We start from the raw sequence: 20,688 nt of genomic DNA, 5'->3' as shown, positions 1-20,688 counted from the left end.
AATCTCAGGGTCCAATGTAATTGATATACACCAAGCAAAACAAACTTAGACACACACAAATGCACCACACCGTGCCCCCGTGTCTGGCGAGGGTAATAAGCACATCCACACGGGGTGAAAGTTCATCGGAATGCACAAAGCAGGTAATCACAGCGAGTGTAATATTGTTGCGGATTTGGAAAACTATCGCACACAACATTCAGGTTCCTATAGCTCAGTGATATCGGTAAGTATGTATTTTATAGATAGCTTCCTTCCCTTGTCTAATGGGTAAATCAATGTAAATGCGCTGTGATTTATTTTAGGAAAACTTCATCTTCAGCGACGAAAACAGAAATGATCGTTGGGGCGGTTCTGCAGCAGCGTAAACAAGAATGACGGTTAAAGCAACGGTGTAGAGAATAACAACGATCCCCCGCCCTGAGATTCTCCGCGGGCTGAGGAGGGGGAAGGAGGGGCGCATAAAAGGAGAGGAAGAAAGCCAAAGAAGAAGCGAAAAAGCAGGAGGAGAAGAGAAAGGAGGGAGCAAGCGAGAGAGGAGCCAGCCAGCGAGAAGCAACGAAGGAGCACCCACCTTGCTGGAGCGTTTATCGGTTGGAACGCTCGTGTTGTGGGAGCGCTCGTCTCCGAAGGCCTGGACTGGTCTTGCCGCTGCCGTCTGGACTCTGGAACGTCTTCTTCCTCCTCCTCCTCCTGAAAGATCGAGCTTGTGAAAGACCATCTGCCGCCGGAGCCGGAAGGGTTGCGTGTCGTCTCCGGAGGGAACGGAGTCGAGGTTTTGGTGGCCGGAACGGGCGCCGAACCGAGTCATCTTGAAGACCGCACGAGGCGGACAGGTCCAAAATTGACCCTGGCCTTCAGCTCCACTATCCTCCAAACTGAAGGCCGAAATAAAGGCGTCAGCCATCACTTCGTGTGTGTGTGTGTGTGTGTGTGTGTGTGTGTGTGTGTGTGTGTGTGTGTGTGTGTGTGTGTGTGTGTGTGTGTGTGTGTGTGTGTGTGTGTGTGTCCATGGGCCCATCCTCTAAGTAGTAAACTGTATAAGTGCTTTTGCTCTACATGATTTGTTAGCTGTACGTCGCCGTGTACGATTTTGCTTTTGCTCTCTACACTGTACGTCGCCGTGCACGTGTTCTTCACACGATGACATTTTTTTTAATGGGCGAAAAGGTTTCGGGGGCATTCGCACGTTTGTGTGCCCCCCCTCCCTCCTCCTTTATATTCTTCTTCCGAGTGCGGTATAAGGAGTGGGAATCTCGACGGTGTAGTTATTTATTTTTCTATCCTCGTGGAGGATCTCCAAGTCTTACTCACGTTGTTGTTTTTCATCCTCTTGTTGTGGACTTTTTTGTTTCACAGCCTACAGTTTTCATCGAAACTTCCTGAAATTTGGCGTATATATGTAAAAATACCCTGCGCAGACAGTAACCATCTCCGATTTTGAAAATTCCTCTGAGAAAAAAAAAAAGTTATGACGTCAAAATCTCCGCTAATGGAAATTGCCGAAAAAATTATCTCAAACTCGGCAAGCTTTTTGAATTATGTTTGCGGGAATCGAACAGGGCATTAGCAGAGATGAATTACCGCACATATGATACATCACTATGACGTCATATCAATTTTTATGACGTCATTCCTATTTTTTTGACATTTTTTGTTTCACAACCCAGAGTTTTCATCGGATCTTCGTGAAACTTGCCTTGTATATGCAGAAAAGCCCACGCGCAGGCAGTAACCATCTCCGATTTTGGAAATTCTTCCTATAAAAAAGTTGACGTCATAATATCGCCGCTAATGGAAATCACCTATACCGTTAATCTCCCAAACTTGACAAGCTGTTTGAATTTTGTTTGCGGGAATCAAGCCGGGCATTAGCACAGATAATTTATCGCAAACCTGATACATCACAATGACGTCATATTCGTTTTTATGACGTCATCATTAAGAGGGCGAGGATCTTAGCTCATTTGAGCTTGTTTTTAAAGACAATTTACACATTTAAACAGTTAAATAATTTTGGCGAACGGGTGGCGACTTAGGCGTACTCATCGTCGAAGACAATATAAAAGTGCTTTGGTTGCACAATCGATGATGACGATCAAGGATATGTAACAATAGGACAATGATCGCGCACGCAGGGACTCGCGCGCTCTCCCCTCTGTTCCGGTTGGCACAGCGCGGCATGGCGGCTCACGTCGTGCTTCCTGCTGCTTGTGAACCCGCTCGCTTCTCTGTGCTGATCACACGACGCGTCCCTCCCAAAGCCGTGCGTATCCTGTCCACATCCCCACTGTGAGTAACCTCATCATCGATGGACGCGGGACTGGACACGTACACACATTAAAACGCACAAACTTTTCAACTTCACTTCGTCGGGCCGTATAGTATTTATTATTTATTTTTTGGCCGAATTTGAATTTTTCTCCATTCTGCGCGTCGTGTACATTTAATTCATTTCGTAAGTCACGTGACGCTAATTGTTGTGCGCTTGAACGTAAACTTCTCGTTGGGAGCGAGTTGTGCAGTAACGGGTAAACCGTTCTGATTGTTTTGATTATATATCGAATGATATTTGGTGCTATTTTAACTTTCCAACGAGAGGTCGAATGGAACTTCTGACGAATATTCTGCGGGGGAGTATTGACGTTGATCTTCAGCTCGGCTGTGGTACGTCCGGGTCGGATACGACTTTTACTCGATCATTTGATCAAAACGCTGCTACTGTACCACACTGTGGAATACGATCCTTTATGTTGTGTCGACAGTCTCGTTGTTGGCATGATGGAGCGGTCGTTTCCAGCAGTCATTCAGGATAGGGATTTGTAATTGGTTCACGGTGCTGGCGATAACTTGCTGATTCATTCGGAAAGACACCATGGGTTCTTTATGTCCAAGCTACAAACACCATATTATTATGATTATTGTTATTATTATTTCGAGCAGAGTAGCCGCCCCATGGGCGATCTTGTTCCAAGCATGCAACACGTTCTTCTGACACATCTTTATTTGGGTGGTGTATAGGCAACTGACAGCTGCCTCAATCGCTTCTGAAAATATAATAAATACCGTAGGTTACTTGCATGAAGCAAAACCATACTCCCTGTTTATAATTCAAAACACCTCACTGCATTGGAAACCTGGGGACAGGAATATAGTACAGTGCAGCACTGTACATGGTGAAGGCCTGTAATACCCTTCCCCACCTTGAGGCGGCGCTACACCATACACGTTTACATAGAGAATTTGCGTTCCTCCTCCTCCTCCTCCCCCACCCCAAGACCACCGGCAAAGATAAAAACACTGCTATGGATACAATAATTGGGGTCATCCTCATCCTCCAGCAAGTCTGGATGTAATCAGCCCAGAACTGTAGCACGACACACGTTCCATGAATTATACTCAGGATTATGTGTATACAAACACCATATTGCATGCATGGTCCACATGCCATATTGTGTGTGTAAGATAGCCTCGCTCCCTCATTTCAAATGTATAGATTAAGGTGGAGCATCTCAGAATCACTCAACTCTAAATGAGATGTTTTCTACTCGGTACTTGCTTGGTGTGACATGAGGTGTGAGGTCCAGCAGTGGGATTCTGATGATCCCATGCCACATGCTGAGCTTCTTAGCAGAGTCCCGGGACTCCATGCTCTCTTCTGCCTGCTCTCGGACCGCATTGACGAGGAAGTCTTGGATGCAGCTGGTGCGTCAGCATGTACACATGCCACTGTCTCGACTCAGTACATTCGTCTACTCCGTTTCACCTTTCCTGTGCACTGTGTGGTTCCCCCTTCCTGTCCACATGTTCACAGCTTCACTCCTCCGACATCCACCATTCTCACATGTCCATTGCCGTCATCCCTCCTCTCTGCTTGTTATGCCACCTCCTCGCCTCTTTTATGTCAGTTGCTGCATTCACTCTCCACCATTCCCTGTGCATTATTTGTTTATCTGACCTGCTCTGCTTTTATTTATTTCAATTTATTTGTCTGACTCTACTTTCTCCTTCACTACATATATATATATATATATATATATATATATATATATATATATATATATATATATATATATATATTTATTTATGATTTGTTCTGCTGATCACTCAACTCTAAATGAGATGTTTTCTACTTGGTCTTATTTTCTACTCTTCTGCTTGGTCTACATAATATATTCATATTACAATGTTCCATTGATCATGTGGATATCTTCAAGGGTCAATTTTTATAACCTGTTTAGCATGATTGCGAGTAAAATAAATATGGTTAACCATCCAAATAACATACAATGCAACGAACTGTATACGCTCGTGCTTTTTCTTATTATTCATCAAAAGGGACCTTAAGAGTCCTTTTGATGAGAAATATGATATGAGTTTGCAAGCACAGCATGATGGCATTTAAAAGGTTTTGAGAGTGGGAAGAGGTCAGATGTGTGGTGGTGACTTGTGCTTGGAAGAGATGAGAAGGAAAACCTCAAATTACTCGACACGAAGGTTTTGAAACCTGTGTGCCATGCATGGAGGTCAGTTTTTACAATACTGGTGAGGATCGTTTTGCAAGTTGGGTTTATGTTCCTGGAAAACACGACTTAAACTGATACGACCGTTAACTGATCAGCTATTTCCCATAATAATTAATTAATAAGCAGGAGATACATTCCAGCACTCCACTACTCCATATGTAAAGTCTTAAATTTACAAATTATACAATTGGATGAGGAAGAATAATCTATATATATAAAGTTGAATGTGTGTCTGTGTGTGTGTGTTTGTCTGTGACCTATGCACGCGAAAAGTACTGGACTGATCCTCACCAAACTTCACATGCTGACAGAACATGTACCCGGGAGTGTCGCGATGTAAAAGAATTGTACTTCCGACTTGCGGTTTCCGAATTATGACGTCATCACCTGATTTCGTAACGTTAATTTTTCAAGTTCAGCCGATTGACATGGGGCCAACGCCATTTGCAATAGAATGAAAAAATAATGCTACAGTCAATTGAAGACAATGACTTCCGACTTCCCGGTTTCCGAATTATGACGTCATCACCTGATTGCGTAATGTTAATTTTTCAAGTTCAGCCGATTGACATGGGGCCAACGGAATTTGCTCGAGAATGAGAATTAATTAAGTCGCAAATGATGACATGAAACCAGCCTCACATTGTTGAGGAATTATGGTTTTTTATCTGATGCGGCAATAAATCTTAACATTTTTGAACTCAAGTCTTCTGCATATAAAACATGGCGGGGAAAATATAATATTATAGTGGTGATGAAAAAAAATAATAATGGTGGCAGCCTCTACAATTTTACAATTAACTGTGACGTATACTCCTTCAGACACGCCGTCATCCACGGGATTCCTGTGCAGAGCACGGGTATCCCTGCTAGTACTAAATAATATAGGAAGGCAAGTACAAGATATATTTACACACAAATAAAAATCACTCCTCCCTTTCACCTAAATGTGTGGATCTCAAACATCTGAGGTCTACGCTCCAAGCTGATAGATCTCTCAATCCAGGCCGCTGCCGATAAACCAGACATCATCTGTTTCACAGAATCCTTCCTCCCACAGGATGTCCCTGATTCCTTCGTCTCTCCTCCGGTTTCATCAACCTGAAAAATCGTGCTGGCAGCGTAATCGCTCTATACATCAAGAACTCCGATTCCCATTCTCTGTGTACTGGTCTTACACCTCCCAAACCCCAGGAGTGAACTTGATGAAAACGACAGTTAAAAAAAATTGTGCGTTATTACTTGTAATGTAGATGGTTGCGACTTGGGGACCGTAATGTAATTCATGATGGGTTTGTGGTGAGAATTTATTTACAAGCAAACGTCTCCATCTGTTGTTTGAGTTTTGGTCACTTTAACAAGTCACAATTATGATTATCAACTTCTGCGATTCAAAATACCATCATGCGGCAAAACAATTGCAATGTGTTCCGACTTGAAATATAAACCTGGATTTTATGTTTCTGAGCCTTGCCAGGATGGGTGCTACGTGCATTGCTTGACATCTTCTTACAGGTCCCAATCTGAAGGTGATCGGCACGCTCTCTGTGGGCTACGATCACATCGCTGTGGAAGAGTGTAAGAAAAGGTTAGTAATGAATGCCATGGGGATGTTTACAATGGCGATGTTAAGAGTAGTGTCCCTTCCATTTTGTCTGCCCCATTCATTAATTTATCCCTTTATTTATCTGAAGATCAAGTCTTCTTTCCAACAGGAATATTAGGCTGGGCTATACACCAGATGTTTTGACTGATGCCACAGCAGAGCTTACCGTCGCTCTATTACTTGCCACCACGCGTCGCCTATTTGAGGCTGCTATGGAGGTTAAAAGGTGAGAGTGGAACATCACGTTTATTAACACGTAACTCCACGTTGTGTCATGAAATCATTGCATTCTCATTTCGTTGATGGCATTATGTGTTGTCATGACTAATGTACTGAATATATTTTGCACTTCTCTCACGTATCCATTCTTTTCAACTAATACTGGTATGTTCAATATAGCTTACTCAAGTGAATATTTTCCAATTTTTTTTTTTCACAATTTATTTTTTAGTTTTTACAGACTAAGTGCCACTTTGGTTAAGGTTTGAGTGTCTGCTCTGACTTTGGTCGGTCAACAGTTTGATTCTCACGCAGGCTGAGTTACACAAAACACTTCAAAATGGTACATGCTGCTGCTTCGCTTAACACTAAGAATTTGGAGGACAGAGTATGCACAAACCCCATAGGTTGTTACCATAGGGAGAGGGGTGGTTCCTTTATCACCTGCTGATTAAAGAGAGAAAAACGATGTCGTAAGGATGGCTTACGGTGCTGTCGGTACCCCGGAGTTAGTGCTGGAACTCGGAAGCAAAAACTTGGTTCGGATCCAGCTCGGTAATTTTGGCCAAAATCTGTTGGGTCCCGGATCGGCTCACAAGTTGAATAAGTTTGAAATTTCATTTGTTTTCGTTTTTTTAATTTTTTTTTTACCCCGCGCACACGAAGTGCAATAGGGTGGGGCGATTGGTTCATGTCCGTCCGACCGTCTTATCCGTTTCTGATTGTTAGTTTAGGATCGAGGAACAGCTAATATAAATTGAATGTTATATTTTGGACAGGAATTGAACCATGAATGGGAAGACAAGTCTGTCTTGTAACCAAACCTTGGCTCTGAATTGGTCCCGATCATGCATGTGCAGAGAGGAGTTCGATATATAATTATTTATTGATAGTGAAAAAAAATTTAAAATAATTCCAAACAGGAAACTTACTGTTTCCAAGGATGTTATAAAGGACACAAACAACAGGCACGTAGAACTAATGTAACGTGTTAGATAGGGTGATGTAATAGACACTGGATGAAGCGGTAAAGCCCGGAATTAATTTATTTATTTGCCTTTCAACCTCTTTAAACCTTTATTTAAATTGAATTGTATATTTCAACGCTGTATAACACAAATTGCCTTCATAATACTTCCAAGAACCACGATATATATACGTCCATTTATATAGCATGAGAGGGTATGGCATGTGAGAGAGTGGAGAAGAGGCCAACGATATGGCTATGATTGACGCTTCGTTCTATGGTGATCAATAAAGCCTCAATCTCCTAAACTGTGACTCAACGTCATCTTATTAGTGTTTAAAGGTGTTGTGGAAGACTGCTTCAGTTGTGCTAAAGTTCTGGATTTTTTGAACGATCTTTTAAATCGTTATTTTATTGAAATTGAAGTATATATTTTACATTGTGCAGGGTATCGTATTCTAGGAACTCTCGTTTAAAGTGGTTGTTTTTGGGTTTTTTTAACGTCTGTAACTTGGTCATGGTCACCACTGAAAGCAAGCCGAAATTGGTACAGAGAACCCCCCCCCCCACCACCACCACCACCACCCCTTTTCCATTTCCGCTACGCATGAGCAGTGAGCTGTTTGTACCATGGTTACTTTCGATGTGCATGCTAATTTTCCTGCGGAGATAGAGGATGTGCCTGTTTACGCGTGCTGATGTACAACAAAACGTGTTCACACATTTTTCATTTTGTGGAGTGCGCACAAGACACGTGACAATCTCAATGATGTTAACCATGTGAAACCGCAGTAAAAGTTTACATAGGGATAAGATAAATTGCATTGTCACTGGAACTGAAGAAAACCAGGGGTCAAAACATTCTTTACCAGCATGGATATATATATATATATATATATATATATATATATATATATATATATATATATATATATATATATATATATATATATATATATATATATATTTATGTTGTTGTGGTCATGCTTCTTCAATGAAATGACCGTCATGCCTTCCAGCCGGTATGGGTCTAAAAGATCTCCACGTCTGTTGGGTTAATTTTGCACGCATCATCATCTCTGAACACAACGACCACGGTGGATAGCCGAGCAAAGCTTGTCGGTGATCTCCATTGAGTAGCGTATGCCCAGACACAGTCTTCCCATCTAGCGGGTTAATAATCCAATCGTGCTCGTGGGCCACACCATGAAACAAAAAGAAATTCAACATAAGGAGAGATAAACGACAGGGAGGGTGGAAAGAGTGGGGCTTAGACGCACACACTTGGGTGGGAGGAGGATGGGGGGGGGACTAGATCTTTCTAAAGACTTGCTCAACACATTTTATCAGCTACAGTAATTACACCACACTTACTGTAACATGTACTATGAAATAACTGTTCGACAACATTTACCCTATTTTAACCCTCAGACCAGATCCGTAAGACTGTATATGTTCTATAATCTAGACTAAATTGGTTTATGTAGGGTATAGGCGAAGGTGTGCGTGCGTGCGTGCGTGCGTGCGTGCGTGCGTCCGCGTGCGTTTTTTCATGTTATTCTCCATGGTGAATACAATTTCAACACGTAACCACATTTTGTCAATATTTGCTTGGCAATTCAAAGATGCTGTCCTGAACAATTTAGACACGAATGCCATTTTTTCCAACTCCCCCCCCCCAAAAAAAACACTTTTCAATCGCTTTGAAGTTTTGTCGATTTCAAAAATGCTATTTTTTTATATTTTATTTTTGTATGCTTTGCCAAGGCACGTATGAGAGCTAACACACGACGCACAGCAAGGGGGGCATGAGACAAGAGGGGCGGGAGAGGGAAGGACAAAACAGTGTGGAACAGAGACATTAGGAGATCGTGGAAGGGAGAGGGATGGGGCGGGGAACATCGGGTATACAAGATGGACATTACAGGGACTGTTAGGAAGGAAAGTAGGGAATTTGAAGGAGGTGGGTTTGGGGTGGATTAATGGGGGTAGAAAAGATCAGGGTTTTGGATGGAAGATAAGAGGTGGTGGTGAACAGCTGTTTTGAAGACCATGAAGAATGGGGTTGAAGAAAGTGTGGGAGTTTATTCAAAAGGTGGGAAAAAAAGAGAAATGAAAGAGTGAAGGTGAGCATTGATTCATGATTTTGGGAGTTTTACCAGAAGGGGGTTGTTGGTGGACGTTGAGCGCCCTGTGGAAATATGGTGGGGACAAATCGCAGACAGAGCAGGGGGCACAGGTCTGGAGAGGAGACGGAAGAAGACAGAAAGACCACCGACCTGCCTGCGGTGAGAGAGTGAGAGGCCCAAAGACTCGGCCTCATCGCGGGAGATGTCAATGATCGGAAATGCCTTGGTTTCCACAGTGTGAAGCAGAGAAAGATGGGAGGCAGGAGCACCAGCCCAAAGGGAAGAGCAGTACTCCATCAGGCTGTGGCCGAAAGCTTTGTAAGTGGTCAGGAGCTCAGGTGGGCCGAGGAAGGACTTTGCACGACGGAGGATTCCCAGTGGGCGACTGGTTTTGGAGGCCAGGTTGGAAATGTGGCTTTCCCAGGAAATATCATGGCAGATCGTGAGACTCAGAAGCTTGAATGAAAGGACTTCTTCAAGAGGATTGTTGATAAAGTAGAAGGGGAGTGGGGGGGGGGGGGTTCCACATGGTCCTTTTGGAGAGGCGTAGTGAGAGTGTGAGATTTGTCAGGATTGAAAGACATGTTCCACGTGTTGGACCAGTTTGTGATTTTATGCAGATCTGCAGGAGAGTGAACAGGCTGCTGTTTGCCGATCTGAGGGATGACAGATGGTACGGCAGAGGGTGGAGTCATCAGCAAAGGGATGAAGAAGATTTTCCAGAGTCGGAGAGATCATTGATGAAAACGAGAAAAAGCACAGGGCCCAGAATACTGCCTTGACGAACTCCAGCCTGGACAGGAAGGGGGATGAAAGAACTCCATTTAGGGCCACACGGTGACTGTGACAGGAGAGGAAGTCTGCGAGCCATGAGTGGAGATGGCCTTGGATAACATAGGAAGAGAGTTTGGTGAGCAGGGCAGGGTGCCAGACTGTGTCAAAAGCACGTGATATGTCTTGGGATACGGCTCGGATTTCATGTCCATCATTGAGGGCTTCCATCCATTTTTGGGAGAGCGGAAGCAGCATATCCAGGGTAGAGTGACCTGGTCTGAAACCAAATTGAAGATCGGAAATCAAGCCATTGGAGAAGAGGAAGGATTTAATGTCTGAAGCGATGATTGATTCCATAACCTTGCTGATGATTGGGATAAGGCTGATTGATATGTCGTTGCAGGGATCTGTTTTTGCACATTTTCTTATGCAGGGCAGTAATATTTGCTGATAGTCAAGCAGATGGCAGATGACCTTGAGCAAATGAGAGGGTGAACAGAATAGAGAGAGAGAGTGTGAGCAACAGCAAAGGAGCAAGTTTGATGGTATCCTAAGGTTCCTTCTCTGAACTTTAGCTGTTACTGCTTGAAAGTCTTGGTAGTTATTTGCAAGTCCAGTTCGTTATTGATGTCGATAACCTGTTAAATTAGCAAAGTTTATATTCACATGTTTGTATCTTCCATCATTACCGTGAAAAATGTCCTATTTTACTTTTCTTTTTTCTTTTTTTTCCTCTTTTTGTTGTCAGAGTTGAAGCACTGTCATGGCTCGTAGCAGTGACACTTAAACGACCATTTAAATTTGTGTAATCATGTGCATTTCTATTACTTGGTGTCACACAGTGGTGGATGGAGCACGTGGAAGCCACTGTGGATGTGCGGGCAAGGCCTTCCCAACAGCACTGTGGGCATTGTGGGCCTTGGGAGGATCGGTGAGCTCTCTTTCTGATGCTACATTACGATTTCTCGATTGTGTTTATTTAGCTGTTTCACCGTAAAATTAAATATATAACCGTAGCATTCCCTGGGCCGGTGTGTGTGTACAGGCTGTGCAGTGGCAGAACGTTTGAAGCCTTTCGGAGTGGAAAGATTTTTGTATTGTGGGAGGCAACCCAAACCAGAAAAAGCTGACCGGTTGGGTGCTCACTTTGGTAAGTTTATGCATTTTCTTTCCTCACCCTTTTGTGATGTCGAAGTACCATATGTTAAATGCAGCTGTATTGCTTATACCGATGAGGTCGGTTTGTGGTTGTTCTCAGTTCTTATATAATTGGCATACCTGCCAGCTATATGTCGTACTATCTGAAAAAAAAAAAAGGATTTTTACCATCTTGTTTTGCGTCTCTGCAATTAACAGTCAGAATTGGGCAAAACACTACACCTGTTGACTTTCCAACATTCTCGAATAAATGCTTTCCTCATGAATGGGTATTGTAACATGTACGTGGTCACATCCGCACCAGAGAGGAGCCTCCAAGATTACCGAGCAGCCTGAATGGCCGTATTTGAATGGCGTAGGTGGGAATTTCATTCCTTCTGAAAAGAACGACTGGTTTATGTGAATGGCTTTTCCCGCAAAGACGGCAGGAACAAATGTGGCAATTTAAAGGGGGATACAAGAAACTTTAACAGAAGAGAAGGCCATTTGGGCCATAATGCCGTTTCCACACCAACACAACATAAATCCAACCCATCAGTTTATCGATACTTGAGGTTGTAGTGGGTGGAGGAGCGGGGAGGTCCCCAAGCTGTTGTCCAAGGACCAGACGCAGCAAAGAGTCACTGTCTGTCAAGACATTATCGAGCGCCTCGAGGACGATCCAGACCTGCTCGGGAGAGTCATTACTGGCGATGAATCGTGGATATTCGAATACGATCCCGAGACCAAACGGTAGAGTCGTCCGTGGAAAAGTCCGGCATCACCAAGACCAAAGAAAGCAAGGATGTCGAAGTCGAAGGTCAAGGTGACACTCATCACGTTTTTTTCACATCAAGGGCATCGTCGACTTTGAGTTTCTACCACAGGGTCAATCAGTGTATCAATACGTGTACAAAGAGATCCTCCGGCGCCTCATGAGATCAGTCCGGGACAAGAGGTGGGATCTGTGGCAGTACAACGCCTGGGTGCTCCACCATAGCAACGCCCCATGCTCAGTGCCCTGAGCATCCGACAGTTTCTGGCGGAGAGGAGCGTGCCAACTCTGAAGCAACCCCCGTATTCGCCAGACTTGGCCCCTGTGATTTTTTTTTCCGATTCCCCAAGCTCAAGGGGGTAATCAAGGGGACCCGATTTCCTGATGTGGAGGCCATCAAAAGGGCCGTGACGACGGAGCTCCGGAGGATTCCAGAAGAAGGCTTCCAGAGGTGCATCGAAGCGTGGAAGAAGAGGATGGACAAGTGTGTGAGACTGGAGGGAAACTATTTTGAACGGGACAAGCTGTGATTTCAATACATTTTTTGGAATAAAATTTCTGTGAAGTCAGTCCAGTTACTTTTTAGACGGACCTCGTACAATCACCTGTGCATTGCCCAAGCTGGGGGCTTGCTGCACGTGGATATCTGATCGGCATTTTCTTTTTCCACTTCATCAAAGCTAATTTTCCCTGACCAGATATGTTGTGTTTTACTTTTATTAATCTCGCCAAAGGATTCGGAGAGGGTATTGCATTTGGTTCCATTTGTTACTTACGAAATCGAAAGATTTCGTCATATGTTTGTGTGTTTGTTTGTTTGTTTGTTTGTAAGCACGATAACTCGAGAACGGAAGAAGCTGTCAATGTCAAATTACACCCGTGATTCAGGAGGGTGATTGCTAGTGCTGATTAGATTTTGGTCAAAATCGGTCAAAGGTCAAGGTCACGGTGAGGTCAAATATTCGATTTTTGATGGTTTGGTACAGATAACTCGAGAACGGAAAAAGCTGTCAATGTCAAATTACACCCGTGATTCAGGAGGGTGATGGCTAGCGCTGATTAGATTTTGGTCAAAATCGGTCAAAGGTCAAGGTCACAGTGAGGTCAAACATCCAAAACATTAGATTTTTGATGGTTTGGTACAGAATCATCTTTGAAACTTCTGGTTTGCATCGCTACCTTCTCTAGAGAAAGCTTTTATTCGACAAGGTCAAAGGTCAAGTTGACGATTTCGTAAGTACCTGTCTATGACTGCTTGTTTGCTTGTCCGCACAGAACTTTCGTATTTTTCTCCGCAACCGCTTATCAGAGTTAGACGAATTTTCAACATTGGTGCAACTACTCGCGCAGAAAGTTTTAATGATAATTATGCTGTCATGGGTCACGTGGTGTAGCAGCCATATTGGAAAAACGAAAAAACTTTGGAACACTGTATCTCTGATTTTTTTTTTATACGCCCCATATATATATATATATATATATATATATATATATATATATATATATATATATATATATATATATATATATATATATATATATTGTTACGGATTCCCGCCCGCCGGCGTGCTGACGGCCACGTAACTCGAATCGCGGCACGTCGCCCACCGGACGGACAATCCAGTCGTGACCCTCTCGGACTAACGCCGGGAACCAGTCACGGGTGGACCTTTCGGTCTCACCGCGATCGAGCCAATCGGCCCCCGCGTGGGAAAGGGTTGCTCGCCAAATTCGACCTACCGAAGTACCCACACGGAGGGTAGACCGGGCGATCGCACCTCGCCGCAGGTCGACTTCGGACACGGGCCACTTAAGCGACCCGTTCCGTACTATCGGGATAACCGAGCGGTGTTATCGTCGGCCTCGACGGTTCGATTAATTATCGGGCGTATTCAGCCCACTACCAACCCTTTACGTGAAGCAAGATGAGGATTCAATGAGAGAAATGACGAAGCGAAGCGGGAAAGCAGTTCAACATAAAGCACATTTATTCGCGATGAACGGAAAGCACACATATACAATTCCACCAAAAGCACATAGAAAAGAAGAGAAACACAATGCAATTTTACACAAAAAGCAAATGCGACAATGCAGGTCTAATACCGATTACGCGAGCACACGGCAACACTTATACAATTTTACTTCACAGACGGCGCCGACAACACATATCCAAAACCAAGAAAAAGAACACCCTCAAGGATGAGGCGGGCCTGAGGCCGAGACCGGGTCGGGCCTACCCGTCTGGTGATGAGACGCGGAGCGGCGATGGTGCCTCAACTCCGCGGGCCTCGCGGGCAGTGTCTGGTAGGGGGTGGGAAAGGGGCCCCCTTGGTCGCACTATCTCAGCGCGGGGGGAAACAGGAGGGGGTTGCTGATGCTCGGGGGAAAGGAGGATTTTTACTCTGCCTCGAGTCCCGCGACGAGCGTCTCCACCTCGACCAGGTCGCGCCATCGGCCTCCCTGGTGTGCAACTCCCGGCACGACACGAGCACCCCCTCGTCTGCCCTCGCCGCCTCTCCACAGCTCCGTCCTCTTCGCTCCGACTCCAACGCACACGACGACGACGACGACCAACTCCTTCTTGCTTCTTCTTCCCAACTCCACCGACTGCGAAGTCTTAACTCAACTCTACTGACGAACGCGGCCGCTTATATAAGCCCCGTGGCTTCGCCTTTGACCCCCTGCCTTCGACCTTTCACCTCGCTCCCCATTGGCCCGAGAAAAAGTGGGCGTGAACGCATTTTGATCCATGAATTTGCGTATAGCGACCGCCCTCCAACGCACTGGAGGCGGGGCCAAATCGCCCCTCGCTCACCGATTGGACGGAACAAAAGTGGGCGTGTGTCGTTTTTGATCCGTTTTTGGAGCTGAAAATCCGTGGTTTTGTACACGCTGTTCGGCGCGCGCCCTGCACGAGTCCAACACCGGTACCCACAAGCGGCGCAAGAACGGTGGCGATGCGACGGTTGCGAGGTGTGACGTGAAGCGGCGCCGCGGTGGGTGGTTGATGTTGTGGTTGGTGGTGGTAACAATGGCGGTTGGTCCAAAATAAAGATAGTAAAATCTTTATTTTTACTATATTTAAATATTTTTACTATATTTTTACTATATTTAAAACAAAAAAAAGACGGCTATCCTGAAGAGTCGCAGCACGCATAAATGACATGTATTCCCACTAGACAACGGGTTTGGGCCTAACTACACATATACTTACGGAGATATCTCACCTAAGGGACCTGAATGGTGGTTTGCGAATTTGGTAACCACAACACTACCCCCTCCCCTTTTTACAGACTCGTCCCGAGTTGTCAAATTTTCGTGTGCCATCATGTGTAGTTTTCCCCTAGTACATTTTACCTACGGATCCCTGAGTGCGACATTCATGGTATTCGTGTCCCCAAAATAAATAACCTGAGGGCTGCGTAACTACCTAAACAAACTCACTCACACGGACGACTTAAATAAAATTGCCGGCGCTAAGACAGACATGCCGGGGGCGCACTCATATTTACAGTACATCTTAACCTTAACTTACAAATTTTACACTAAACAATGGCCCAGGATCAATGAACTCTGCAAAAGAAAAGCAGTTAGCAGGGAGCCAGGCTGCTCGCATGCAGTCTCTGGCTCAAAACAATGCAGGTGACAGGGAACGTGGCTGGCTGCTCACACGCAGTCCAAGGCCTTCCCTTTTGAACTGAATGCAGTGAACCACAATGGTGCATGGGCTGCACAACGCAGTCTCCGTGCCAGCTCAAGTGGCACACGCAATGAACACAACGAATGGATAGATGAATGGATGAACTGAATGCAGTGAACCACAACGGTGCATGGGCTGCACAAACGTAGTCTCCGTGCCAGCTCAAGTGGCACACGCAATGAACACAACGGATGGATGGATGGACACAAACACGGTGCACGGGCCGCTACTGCAGGCCCGTGTTGTAGCTGCCAACAGGGCAGTTCTCGCAGCTTGCAAACTGTTGCCTTGCGGATCCTGGGGCACATGGAAATGAACAGGGGGGGGGGGGCAAAGCAAAAATTGAACGGGGCTGGTGAACGTGGGCAGTGGGCATGGCATGGCAAAGGCAGCAGGCAACTCAGCCCGCAGAATAAGGCCGCTGCAGGCAAACACAGCCGGCAGATGAACTGGCCGGCACAGGCCTTGAAGAAAAAACAGCCAGCCGGCAGATGAAGTGGGCCGGCACAGACCTTGCAGCAAAACACGGCCAGCCGATGAAGTGGCCGGCACAGGCCTTGAAGCAAAACACGGCCAGCTGATGAAGTGGCCAGCCTTTGCCGTTCCGTGGAGGTTGGTGGAGGGAGTGCGGTGGTGCTGGCCACTTGGAAGGCGGGCTCGGACCTACCTACCTGTCTCCCTCCCAACCTATCGCCTTTGCCTGTCACTGTACATACCCACTCCCTTAATTTGTCAAACCCCAATTTAGCCCCAACTTATTCTTTTATTTTTTTATTTATTTTTTACTTCCCCACTATAAATCGTCCCCTAACCCCCTGTACTGTCCTTGTTCGGCTAACCTATTCTGTCACCTAGCCTACTCCCAACCCCTACGTTCCCTTCCCAGAGGGGAATAAGGGAGAGCTAACGTCCTGTGCCGAGGCCCAACGAAGCCTCAGAATGGCCTCCCCAGAGTTCAGCGATCTATAACCAAAGTGGGTCCAGCGGCCCACAACGACAGCGAGGGGATGGATGGTGCGGAGGGGTACATCTCCTAATCTACCCTAACCATTTAACTGTTAAACTACCCTGGGGCTTTCAACAAGCGCCTCTCGCTTAAACTATTGGTTCTAACAACCCAGATTCCCGTCGCCTGTGTTGGTGTCCTCACAATTTCGGGCCTCGCCCCCCAATTTTCTCTCCGTGCCCTCACACGGTCTCATGGCTGGGACACGTGGCTCCCTTTGGCAGGCACGACCCTCTGCCGAATCTCCCGCTATGGCACCCCCGGGCACTACACTGCCTCCGAGCCTACCAGCTCCCTAACACCGGGGAGTGCCCCCCATGGCACCTCCCCTGAAACGCACACGTGGCAGGCTGGCTTCCCAGGCCCCTTTCCGAGGGTCACCCTTGCCCACAACACTGCCCACGTGGCTAATGGCGCCCCGGGCCCCCGCACCAAGCAGGCGCACCCGTGCCCACTCCGCTATCCCGGCCCCCCATGGGCCCTTGGCCTACCACGGCCGACTAGCCTGGTGCCCGGGGTACCCACTCAGCGATACTCACCTTTCGCAGCCACGCTCCCAAGCCCGTCAACAGGGCTCCTGCACCCCTCCAAATGGGTTTCGAGCCTACTTTCCCACCAACAACAAAACAACCTCCATTTTTCAATTTGACTACCCCCCCTAACTCACTTTATACTGACCCCGGGGTCCCTTGGGCGGGAGTCACTCCTCCCCCCAATCACTCATCGCACCATGCATTCCCCATTCGCTCCATACACACAGACCCGCTGGCCTCACTCACTCACCAAGCACATGCTTCCAATGCACTCACCAACAACTCTTCAACACACACACCACTGAACTCTGCCATCCTTCTAACTACCTCCCCTAACTAACTCGTGCTCCCACGTCGTCCCTTAAACTACAGCACGTTCCTTTTAACACTACGTAGCTAAACTATGTCCCCTCTACACATCCACACGTCTGTCACTGTCTCCTAACTCAAAAATAACTTTTATTTCCCCACCTAAAGCTCATCTAAATCCCTCTAACTAATCCATTCCACGGACTCCATGAGGACTTACCCCTGCCCCATGAAGTCGGTCTAACTAAGCTAACCCTTCCCCCGAACTAGTTTCCATCCTGTGCCCCAGGAAAGTGAGGCTTGCTTTTTTTTTTTTTTTTTTCCTTTACATGCGCAGCACCTGCGCGGCAACTCAGAGCTTGCGCACTTTACACCTGCCCGTGACGTCATGCAGCTGCACGTGTTCCTCGTCCCTCCTTGGACGGTGCCATCCGGCAGGGATACCCCTCCTGCCGGATTCCAACCCCACGTGCAGCCATGGCGTCACCGTGCGCATTAAAAAAAACACAAGCCCCACGTCTCGAGGGGTTCCCCACGCGAACACATGTGCTTTGCCCGTTGGAGCTTAACACACACGATCGCGTGGAGAACCCGTCCGGTCCAAATCCGAAATCCTGCCTAAACTTTGTCCGTCCGCGGGATCGGCAAATCCACCGCGTGCCTTTCCGGACCGGGACTTCATTCCCGCAAGCGAGCACGTGGCGGTCTCGTGCGTTGCACAGCACGGACCGCGTGCTCACTGCTGGGTGAACCCGGCACGGTCCCCGAAACAACTACAGTCGCTACTCGGCTTTCGTTCCTCTGTCGCCGTCGTCGCCTCCATTCCACACACGCACTCCCGCGTGTTACGACGCTCACAGTCCATTCCATCACATTCACCCCGGGAGACGCGGCTGCGTGCTCCCGCATGCCCACCGACATCTCCCTCACATACCGCTCTCTCACACACACGGTCTCCCTTACATTCGGCCGTTCACTCACGCATGCGGGGGCACTCACCCGCGGTGCCTCATCCACACACCGTGCCTCACTCACACACGCGGGGGCACTCACCCGCGGTGCCTCACTCACACACGCGGGGGCACTCACCCGCGGTGCCTCACTCACACACGCGGGGGCACTCACCCGCGGTGCCTCACTCACACACGCGGGGGCACTCAACCGCGGTTCCTCATCCACACTGGCCGTTTCACTCACACACACGGCCTCACTCACACACGGTGCCTCACCCACACACGCGGGGGCACTCACCCGCGGTGCCTCATCCACACTCCGTTCCTCACTCACCCGCGGTGCCCCTTTTACACACGGCGTGCTGGGAAGCACGTACTCTGGCACCATCGCCACCACACCACTCGCACACGGGTCGCTTCCACACACGGGGACGCACTCACGCCTTGCACCACACACACAGGGACAACCACACTGGGGATTCGTGTCCCCACAAGGGTCTCCGGGGCCTCTATACCCCCCAAGCTCTCCGTGCACCCGTCCACAGCACTCCTCTCAACCTCGCAAAGCACGACCGAACTCACCTGGTCGTGACTCGCTTCAAGGGGCAGACTCCCTCCCCTCGTTCCTGGAGGAGGCCATCCAGCTGCTCGCACCGGGCCTCCACCCAGTCCACCAGCTCACCCCCATTGTCCTCCACTACTTCCGTGTGTGTGTGTGCGTCACTTACCCCGTCTTCATCGTGTATCTCCCGTGTCTCTATACATTTATAAGTTTCTGTTGTCCCCTCCTGTCTATTAGTCTCCGCTTCTTTCTGGCGTCTTTCCGTTATCTTTATGTAGGTCAACCTTGCTTTCTCTTTAAGTCGCTCCAGTCCTTCCCTGTTTTTCACTCCTTGCTCTTTCACGATCTCCGCGTACCTCATCCTTGCTTTCCGTATTAATTGTTCTTTTCTCTCCCTCCCAATTACTTTCACCTCGTCTCTTGTCTCCCGAATTACTTTTTCCTTACCCGCCTCCACCGCGGGCCCGACAGCCGTTGCACCCCCTTCCAGCTCGTTCGTTCCGACACGTGGAGTCGCCATTTTGAGTTCCCTGCTAACGGCCTTCATGCCCGCCTGCAGGCATCGGCCCATGTTCTGCGTCTCCCCCCGGAGCTCTTTCATTTCTTCCCTCATTTGCTGTGTATTCGCATCCATCGTCGTTTTCACTTCGTCCATTTGCTTGTTCATTCCGTTTATTTGCTTTGTATTCGCATCCATCTTTTCGTTCATGTTCGCATTTATCTTCGCTGTCATTTCCGCCAGCATGGCGCATAGCTGGGCCATGTCGGGTGTGCTTGAGTGAGCCGTTTCGGCAGGGGTTGGGGAAGGGTTTTGGTGGAGAGGGGGAGGGGAGGTGTCATACACCGCGGCCGCTGCCGCACCCATTTCGGGCTCTGGGTTCAGTTGGGCGAGTCCGTGTTCCTGCACAATCAACATTTCCTGCACGGGGATTCCATCCTGGACCATGGACTCTACATTACTACACATATACATTTCTAATACCCCCGGCTCCCGCTCGCCTTGAGACGCCATCTTGCTTCTCTTAAAGGGTTAATTTGAATCGCTCGTAATTTGGAGGGAATCGGGGGTCGCTTCTCTCACCCCTGGACCGATTCCCGTGAATTTAATTGGAGACAGGAGAGCCCGTTTTCCTGTTCTCCGTTACTAGTGCTGCGAGGAGGGCGATGAGTTTGTATCGCACGACCTGACACCAGTGTTACGGATTCCCGCCCGCCGGCGTGCTGACGGCCACGTAACTCGAATCGCGGCACGTCGCCCACCGGACGGACAATCCAGTCGTGACCCTCTCGGACTAACGCCGGGAACCAGTCACGGGTGGACCTTTCGGTCTCACCGCGATCGAGCCAATCGGCCCCCGCGTGGGATAGGGTTGCTCGCCAAATTCGACCTACCTAAGTACCCACACGGAGGGTAGACCGGGCGATCGCACCTCGCCGCAGGTCGACTTCGGACACGGGCCACTTAAGCGACCCGTTCCGTACTATCGGGATA

At 47.6% G+C, this 20,688-nt stretch overlaps 1 protein-coding gene across 1 annotated transcript in view; it reads left to right on the top strand.

Annotated features, from left to right (window-relative positions):
* Window positions 1–2,050: 2,050 nt before the first annotated feature.
* GRHPR (glyoxylate and hydroxypyruvate reductase) overlaps window positions 2,051–20,688 on the top strand; it is a 66,470-nt gene continuing 47,832 nt past the window's right edge. The window contains exons 1-6 of the mRNA XM_085897976.1: window positions 2,051–2,292; window positions 3,575–3,705; window positions 6,042–6,114; window positions 6,242–6,358; window positions 11,064–11,152; window positions 11,267–11,371. Coding sequence (XP_085754102.1) covers window positions 2,123–2,292; window positions 3,575–3,705; window positions 6,042–6,114; window positions 6,242–6,358; window positions 11,064–11,152; window positions 11,267–11,371 — 685 coding nt within the window. The 5' untranslated portion in view covers window positions 2,051–2,122. The remainder of the gene's footprint in view (window positions 2,293–3,574; window positions 3,706–6,041; window positions 6,115–6,241; window positions 6,359–11,063; window positions 11,153–11,266; window positions 11,372–20,688) is intronic.

This window comes from Eptatretus burgeri, chromosome 10 (assembly GCF_056783735.1).
Source record: "Eptatretus burgeri isolate ZD-2024b chromosome 10, Ebu_testis_v1, whole genome shotgun sequence".
NCBI classification, from domain to species: domain Eukaryota; kingdom Metazoa; phylum Chordata; class Myxini; order Myxiniformes; family Myxinidae; genus Eptatretus; species Eptatretus burgeri.
This window is presented reverse-complemented; position numbering and strand designations above follow the sequence as displayed.